Here is a 9,448-nt window from a genome sequence, read left to right on the forward strand (position 1 = left end):
ATCATAAGTTTAAATATGATGTAACAACATGTCCTTACAAATTCTGTGACTTAAGATTTCATGAGCAGATAGTAATCACATCTTTATCACAGTTAATCACACCTTGAACAGAACTCTGGAAAGGCACCTAATCACTGGTTAATCACAATTACACAATTCCAGGCTGGAATTTAAATTCCATGTAAGCTCCTAAAGAGCTCTTACCTATGTGTATGTTTAGATCACACCTCATCTAACCATGCTGATAACTGTAGCACTGGATCCAGTGTCTGTACTGCCAAGTTACTTTCACTCAGGAACATAGAAAAAAGGTATTTCCATTTTGGATAATGCATAGAGGAAAAAATATTCTTGCAGGAAGTATAAATCCTGGCTCTAGGTATCCTGAACATCACTTCACAAGGCTATTCTAAGCAAAAAAGTTTGGCTGAAGCCTGGTAAAAACGGTATTCCAGGAGTTTCTAAATCCAATCTGTAACAGACTAGCTACATAACAGAGACTTGAGAGGATGTTACAAGAACAATCTCAGAGCTGGAAAGAGCAGGGATCATGACAATTAACAAGACTCATTTGAGTGGAAGGAAGAGACAGCGTGATTTATTTATTTTTACCTTTATATTCAATTCACAGTGAACAAGCTAGACAAGTCAATTAAAAATTGTCTGTAACAGCTTTAGTCATACATATAGCTGCTTTCCCATAATGAAATCGCCATGTATATTCTTTAATACCTGTTGAAACTGGTGAAACAAAATGTATATAAACATGACAGTTTCTTTTGTTTGGTTGGGGTTTTTTGGGGGGTTGGCTTTGATTTTTTTGGCAGGGGTATTTAACACAACTAATCATCAAGCTAAGTATTCCCATAGAACACCGACCTAGAGGATCCATACTCTTAATATTGGGGGAAATGCCATCATATAATCTTGTCTATCTCAGTAAATGTTAAGCAAATGTACATTTGCAACTTATCTCTGTTTAAAGAGAACTTCCTAGCTTTGATGTTTTTAAGTGCATGCAGACCACCTCTCTCTCACCGGGAGAATATCTCAAAAAAGTCCTTTCAACCTCATATGTGCCATTTGGCAGTTATCACTCAGGTACACACAAGGTATGACTAGATTTTCACCTGTTTTATTCAACCACACAGTAAATTACCTGGAGTACTTTTGTCAATATGTGTATACCCAGAGGGTATGACCTTTTCTTGCAGCATCTGACTTTGCTACCATAATCTTGCCATTTTCCACACAAGGGTACGTCTAAAACAGAACGACAACTGAGACTATTGCAGATACGTTATCTCATGTAGGAAGCCTCTGTGTTTCCCAAGAATACAAAGTTCCCTGAGATCCATGACAGCTAGCTGTTGACTGCCACCTGGGGCTGGAAGCATTAATTTAAGACAAAAAACCCTAAAACTGTTTTGCACACTATTTCAGTAATTTAGCTCACCTACTGACAGCCATACGTTGTGTCCTCTCCCCTCCCATGACACCCTCATCACTTACATTCACACACAGTACCTTGCTGGAAATTTAACAAACATGAATATTTACATACATGTAAGTAAACCCTTTCTCCTGTGGCAGTCCATGGCTTTCCAGCAAATTCACCTGTGTCACAAACCCAAAATGATGAAAAAGATTTTGGAACTCCTATAAAGGCAGCAGTTAAGAACAGGCTGCAGCCATCAGAACAACCTGCCTGGCAAATAGGATGTGCTCAAGCAGCTGCCAGGGAAGAAGGCTACCAGACACAGGATGTAGGCAAAAGGCAGGCCAGCGATGGCTGAGCACCCTTGATATAAAACATTGAACAGACTGGGACATGCCTGTGTAAAGGATAATTCATGCAGAATTGCTGGTGAGAAGGCAGTCACTTACTCAGATCCTACTGCTTCCAACAGACATTTTCTGTGACAGGCCTTCAGCTGCACAATTTGCAACCCCATGTATTTTCTCAGTTTACAATTTCAATTACCACCTGTATTTGCTAATCTGTGCTGGTCCATGTGTAAAAGCATAGCACTTGTGGAAATATTTTCAGGAAAAGCAGAGATGTAAAGAGCTTGGGGAAAGTGTACTGGGGATGTTTCAGGGCGGTTTTTAACAGCTGCAGGGCAGACCTAAGCTGTCTTACTATTTTATAACAAACTGATGAACTGAGATTTTGCTAAGGTAGGCAGGCAGAAATTGACTCTGAGATACAGGATCATACTCAAGTAAATTCAAGTGTTATGGTCCACTCTAAGATGTAAGCAAAAAAAACACCTAGTGTCTACAAAGCTAAAAAGGTAAGAGCAATAGTAAAAGATACATGCCATTCAGCCTGGGGATGCTGGTCTTACCAGAGCAAGACTGAGAAGACTTCAGGTAACTGCAGTCATTAAAACATACTGTTGTTGAAAACACTAGATCAAGTGTCACAGAAGTGGAAAAATTTAAAAGCTGGTCCTGCTTGTGAGAATACATATTGGGGAAAAGCTAATAGGAAAACAAACCAAAGTAAATGAGATTAAAATTGTAAGTAAAAGGAAATCAAGATCAATCAGAGAAGAAAGCAGAAAAAAACAACAAATTAATAATTCAAATGAAGTAATAAAGTACAAAAAAAAACTTTATGTAGACCTTTTCAATGTAGAAAGGGTAGAATTTGGTCTACACCCTGATGCTTTTTTGTTCTGTTTAGCTATAACAGCCAAAAAAAGAACATTATCTTTTACTTGCAAAGCCAACCCTTGTACTTGAAACCATTTTGTGCTGGTGAGAGACAGAGCACACACACAGGGCGATAACAGAAGCACTGAAATTTGGCTGTTGTATTGCAGAGATTCAGGGCTGGAGACTCACTCACCTTGTATACCTCTATGACAAGTGAAACCAGAACTAAGTGAAAGTCATCATGTCAACCAGTCAACAGCAATAATACTTGTCCAAGCAAAAATTGATTGTCTTGAGTTGAAAAATCATATTAAAATGTCCCTAGCTTATGATGGAATCTTTATATTAACATAAAAATCTAGAAAAACTAGTATGAGCGTCCATAAGCCACATAGGTTTAAAATATGACCTGAATGCTGAAAACTAATGCACCTTTCAGATTTAGAAGGTAAGTATTCTGAAATGACAGCTTGTAAGTTAAAGCATTAAGTTATGTCAAGGTAAGCATATCTTCCAGTTACAAATGTTAAACTACATTGGTTTTCCAAGACTTTAATTCATTGAAGTTATTGGTACTAAGCAGCACAAAACTGGGGAGCAAATACCTGGAGTCTGTTTCCTGTACTAGATCTCTGCAAGAAACTAGATGCTGGCTATGCTAGCACTAGCTTCCTGCAAGTTTTTGGGACTTGTCTGGGTTTTTTTGTTTGGTTGTTTGGGTTTTTTTTAGAACCAAACTATTAAAAATTACATCTCATTAAGATAAATTCCAGAACTGCCTACTTTTCCTGAAAAGGAGCCACTGATCCATCCACAGTAGCAGACAGAACTGTTTTCAAAATATCTCAAAGGTGATCTGCTGACCCATATTAGTAAGAAAATAAATACAACTTCTTGTACTGAGGAAATTCTGAAGATCCATGCTTAGGTTCGTTTTTCCACCATTCTCCAGACAAAAGTAAGCTTGATGCAAGGTAAAGGAATGTTAGCAAAGGAATTTGTCACGCAGACCTTCAGAACTCCAGCACCTGCATTAGAACAAACCAGTCCTGCCTTCCTAGACTGAAGAAAACTGATAGCTAGCAAATCCACACAATAAGAGATTCACGTGTACTTTCCTACTCCTAATTTTTGCCAGTTAGTGAGCAAGTGAAATTGCACTATACACCACCCAAAAATATGTACCTTTCCTACTTTCTTACCTTTCCCTCTCACATAAAATAGTATCATATAAAATGCCTTTGGCATTTAGGCATCCTCCCAGCTCACAAAAATTTACTTTAACTATCCTCAGCATCAGTCAACACATTCGTGACCTCCACAAAAGAATACCAGACTTCTCAAAGGATTAAAACTGTTTTTTAGCATTCATTCAGGATTAAAACAAATAAAAATAAAGCTTCTTTCTTCAGACAGGGGCCTGCTGTGAATTGAAGGTTCATTCTAGTTATAAATGGTAATAGCTCCCTCATTTTAAGATACTTTATTCACTGGTATTTGCTCATATTTGTCAATAAACTTGTAAGATGTGTTCTCAAAAGTTAAATGATTTTATTTTTTTTTTTACCTCTTTGATTTTGCTGTCTTGATAATGTTTGAGAGGTCTCTCTAGTCTACATGCATCCAGGGACATCCTCAGCATATCTTGTTTCCCATGTTTGTAGGAAGCTATAATTGACCAACGCAGTAAAAGAAAAAGATACAGAACTTAGGAAAATAAAGTGAAATAAAGTGTGACATTTCAAAAATTACTCTAAAGATGCCAGAAATATGCCTGTATGATCAGATGTTCAACTAGGCACCCAGGCCACCACTCCAAATGACCACCTGCCTTTGACGGCATCCCAAACTTCCCTAATTACACACTCCCTCCTTACAATTACTACAGACTCCCCGCTGACCTTCTAACCTCCCTATGCCCTTTGCTTCCCTGAACCCAGGGCATGCTCTGAAATGTAACACAACAAAACTACATACAGGGTGTCAGGAGCCATTAAGTAATGCTCCATGGGTACTCAGGGTTGTACATGCTCGTGGCACACTCAGAAAAAGGCTTAACTGAGGGTGAAAAGGGAAAGCATAGCTTGAGGGGGAGAATGCATTCAACTTGAGAATGCAAAAGAGAAAAGGAACTTGGGAAGCAAGGGTGAAGCTGTGAATGAAGGAAGTGCAGAACCTGGTGATAGATGTCTACAGGATAAAGCAAACTCAAGTACCTGGTTTAACTTCAGATCACTCACATACATCTTCAGAGCAATTTTTAAAATTCCATTGTTAAATTTCCCTGTACCTTTTTATTTAAGTCCCTGTCCTTTTTTCCTCCCTAGCTTTTACAGCATTACTCTACAGCAATTGCCTTATATATGCAAGGCTGGAAGATAAAATTATACCTAATAGTTCAAAGTGATGTCTTCTATTTTAATTTCCATACACCAAGCTCAAGTTCAGCATTGAAGAAAATGGATCCTATGAGAGAATGGATTCTACTTAAAATAAACCTAACACAGGGCTACCAAGTCACTCGTCTGTTTTTACTGCCCCACTCACAATAAATAGTATCTTACTTCAGCAGCAGTCCCACTTAAATCTTTGCATGTCTTTCTGAAGCATGGTACTGTTCAGTGAAAGAACAGTAAGTGACTAGCTGTTATGGCTTAGCTCTATCCCAGCTAAAACCATGACACTAGCTTATTTTTGCAGGTACATTTGTTGAATGCACAAAGCTATGGAACTTTAAAAACCTTGTGAAAAAAAATATCTTTTTACTAACTTTTGAAGGTAGCCCCACATGGGAGCAGGGAATGCGTTCAGGGAGGAGAAGATCTCAGAGGAAAATTCTACCTGGCCTTGTTCTCCCTCCTTTCACATCCATTCTTGACTCCAAAAAAGTTGTCTCCCCTGACCATCACATGAAGAGCATAACATTTACTTTGAATCCATGAGGATTAGGAAGAATATTAGGCTGAAGGCTCTGAGTCAAGCCAGAGTACACAGTATCATGTACAGATACAGGCTACCAGCTGGTTATGACCACCTCTTCATCCTCACACAATCCCTCCCTGGGAAACTATAGGCATGTCCCACAAGAAGTGCACCATCACCCATGCAAGGCTCTGCTTCCTCTTCTGAAAACCTCATCAGCCTCATTAGCTAGGGGAAAGCAGCCACAACACCAGGTATGGTATACACCCTCCCACAAGGCTGTGTCTGCCCAGGCAGAAGGTGAAATGAGCAGTGAGAGAAGGTTCCGAGCACACCAGGACAGCATTCTGTCAGCCAGGCAATGACTGAGGACATGAAGTCCAACTGCAAGCTGGACTTCAAAAGTGAAAGTTCAAACAGCTCATCTAGAAGAGGCAAAGGCTCAGTTTAAAGGCACTGATTTCTGAGTAGAAAGATATGATGCAAACTGCTGTGTACCAGCCAAGTACAGAGAGAGACACAAGAGAAGTGAGACATTCAAATTATTACAGAGAAGAGGGTCTTGGGCTGAAAAGTTCAAGAACTGCTAAATAATAGGTAATTGAAACAACTTTTAGATTAATTAGGTACAGAATAATTATTTTCAGCACACGTGGTCCCTTCAAGTAATGAAAAGCAATGGTTTGCAAGGGCAGAATTAAAACAGGCAACAGAAGTTATAAAAAGAGGTTTTAAAATTTCTCATATTTATTCCATATAGAGTATGACACTGTTCTCAATGCCATGGTATATAAGCATCTATTAGAACATGAAACAACATGGAAACAAAAAAAGATATTTGTGGTTCCTCCTCTTTCCTACTCCCTCTGTGAGTTAAGAGTGCAACGTATCAGGGGTTTGGTAGAAGTTTGAATTGAGCTTTGTTTAATGCAGGCAAGAACGAATGACAGTTTGTAAAACAAGATATATAGGCAAAACTTTGATGAATACAGAATTACTGTTTTCAAATGCTTGCTCCTCCAGTAATTTCCAAGGACTAGCCCAAGCCTACAGGCCTCAACCTGAAGACAAGGTGGCATATATCCACATATCCAAGAACAAGCATTAAACAGGTGTGTCTCAAGTACCAATTATTTCTGATCCTCTATTTTATTGTGCACAACACCTTTTAATACACATTGCATCCTCCTGCACACATCCAGCCAACTCCATTCTATTTTCTATCAGCTACTAGAAAGAGACTAGAATATGAAGCTGGTTTTTTTCAGTCCCCAAAACCAGAAGTCTTGCACCTTTACTTGCCCAAACGACTGCAAAATCATGGAACAACCTTAACTGAAAGTCACAGTAACACTTACAACGTCATATTTCTACAGTGTGCATGTCACACATACTTGTCCCCAGCAATTCAATAAACAATGATGCAATAAAGCACTAGGTAGCAGTCTTGTGGCTAGGCAGAGAACGATAAAATTTAGCAACACATTAAACTGTGTTGACAGTTTTGTGGTATTATTTCTTCATTATCACTCTGGAAGACATAAGGAATGCTACCAAGAGATAAGTAAAGGCTCTATACCATAAGAGTTCTGATTTGTTTGCTCATTTCAGTTCCTAAGAAGTATTTTATAGGCACAGTCCCACTGAAGTTAGTGAGAAGCTTCCCGTTCACTTCTAACAGAAACATGACTGGAGAGCACTGCTGCACACCCATTAGAACACGACACACCTGTGCAGCATTGCTAAAAGGAGAACAAAAATATCAATGCCAGTTCTCTCATCACCTCAAGTACCATTAGTCCTCACTCATATCCACACAGTATCTGTAAAGCCACAAACGCATAACTGATGCCAACTAATGGCATCATTTTACCAAAACAATAGCTTACTGTGTTTCTGAGGCATGTTTTTTCCTCCGTTATAATGCTCTTGGTGTCAGGAGTTACATCAACCAATTCTATTACAGGCCAGCAATAGATCCTTTGAAAGCAGTGTTTGTATATCCCGCCAAAAAAGCATCATCATGACTGCAAACTGCCGATGCCAAGATATTTCATGACCAACTACTTGGAACAGTGCCTGAGAATTTCCAGCTCAGTGGCAAAGGCATCCCGCTACATTTCTTTCAGGGAGGAGAAGAATATGAATGGAGACAGGAGGCAGTAACCAATATGCTTACCAAGCCACCACAGATGCTGAAGACAGCCATGTGAGTCTCCTGGGCATTAACATGCCCACGGTAGAAACAGTGGCGCAGATCAGGGGAGGACTGCTTCTGCGGGGCCCCTAAGTGCACCACAGCGTACTGAGCAGCAACGAAGCCCGCATCGGCACTCAGGTTGAGCTGGAAGACCTGCCCGTACGCACTGAGCTGGTAATGTGTTCGGAAAGCTGTGGGCTCCAGCGGCGCCTCCAAGCTCCTTCTCCTCCTGCTGAAGTGATGCGTGTGAGGGAAAACTTCTCCAAACTCATTCACTCGGACAGGTGTGACGATTTCATAGGAAGAGAGCTGCTTCACCAAGGTCTCTGCAACAGACAGAGCAAGAGACTCAGCCAGATGCGGCAGCACACAACCTTCGCTCGCACCCAGGCGGCTCCCGGCACGGCGCTCCGGGCGGCGCTGGCCAGGGGTCCACTGACAGGCGGGGGGGCGGGGGGCTGCTTCCAGCACGGGCCCCGTCCCCATCCCGCGTGGCAGCCGGTGGGCGCTCCCACGGCCGCCCCCCTCCTGAGGAATCGCTCCCGCCTCCCCGCCCGCGGCCAGGGGAGCGGCGGCTGCCCCGCGGGGCACCCCGGGACCCGCCGCCTTTGTTGCCGCTTGTTTACCTTGTCCCGGGTGGAAGCGGACTCCCCGCGACCCGGTGAGGAGCAGGGAGAGGGGGCACAGCAGACCCGCCAGCCACCTCGCCACCCGCATGGCTCGCTCCGCGGCGGGCCGTGCCCGCAGCGCCCCCGGGCCGCCGCCTCAGCGGCCGCCGGCCGACCCCGCACCGCGGGGCTCCTCCATGCTCCCCGCCTCACCGCCCCCCTCACACGCCCGCTCCCGCGGGAAGCTGCCCCGCGACCGCTCTCCCTCTCCTCCGCTCCCCCAGCTCGCACTCCACCGCCGGGGTGGGAGACGGCGGCCCTTCCCGCCCCGGCCCTTCCCTTCCTCCGCCTCCCCGTGCCCCGCCGCCGGCGGGGAGGCGAGGAGACGCCCGGCTGCCTTCAGGCGGCGGCCATCCCCGCACCCGCACTTCAAAGCGAGCCCCGCGGCCCGCCCCGCCCCCGGGGCAGGAGCCGCCCAATGGCGGAGGGCAGGCCCCGCGCGCGGCCGCCGCGCGGCACCTCCCCTTCAGGCACCGCCCACCCCGCCCCGCCCCGCCCGGTCCCTCGGCAGCCCCGGGGCGGGCAGGGCTGGCCCCGGGGGGTCCAGTCGCCCCCTCCTGCCGCCTGCCACGACCCCCGCGTCGCCTGGTGCAGCTCACGTTAGAGCCCCGGAGAGGTGTAATTTCGTACGAAAAAAGGGCTTTTTCAGAAGCCTGGCAACGCCCAGCTCACCCCGAGAAAGGCGGGGGTGTCCCCTCGGGTTCGGTGTCGCCCACCCGTGTTCCGAGAAGCGGGTTCGGTGTCGCCCGGTGTGCAACGAGTCAATAATCACACACTCAGGAGAGACACGGCTAACCTATTTCAGAGTTGCACAAGCCTGGGTGCTCAGTGGTTTTCCACAATTCAGGCACACCGACGCCAGCTACCTCATAATATTTATACAATAAATTCATACATATTCTACCTATCTAATACGTATTCATACTAATCTACATAGGTTGCATAATGGTATTAAGTCACTCCTCATGGCTCTGCTTCAGATCCTTCTGTGCGT

The 9,448-nt window shown here is 44.1% G+C and overlaps 1 protein-coding gene across 4 annotated transcripts in view; it reads right to left on the reverse strand.

Moving 5' to 3' along the window:
- Nucleotides 1–8,828, reverse strand: part of ADAMTS20 (ADAM metallopeptidase with thrombospondin type 1 motif 20) — a 100,185-nt gene extending 91,357 nt beyond the window's left edge. For 3 of the 4 annotated variants that reach the window (XM_064448093.1, XM_064448083.1, XM_064448072.1), the window contains exons 1-2: nt 8,413–8,828; nt 7,766–8,112 (exon numbers count right to left, since the gene is read on the reverse strand). In XM_064448093.1, coding sequence (XP_064304163.1) covers nt 7,766–8,112; nt 8,413–8,503 — 438 coding nt within the window. In that variant the 5' untranslated portion in view covers nt 8,504–8,828. Of the gene's footprint in view, nt 1–4,231; nt 4,333–7,765; nt 8,113–8,412 lie in introns of those variants that run through there. The other variant, XM_064448101.1, reaches the window with a different exon arrangement.
- Nucleotides 8,829–9,448: the final 620 nt, after the last annotated feature.

Source organism: Phalacrocorax carbo, chromosome 1 (assembly GCF_963921805.1).
Source record: "Phalacrocorax carbo chromosome 1, bPhaCar2.1, whole genome shotgun sequence".
NCBI classification, from domain to species: domain Eukaryota; kingdom Metazoa; phylum Chordata; class Aves; order Suliformes; family Phalacrocoracidae; genus Phalacrocorax; species Phalacrocorax carbo.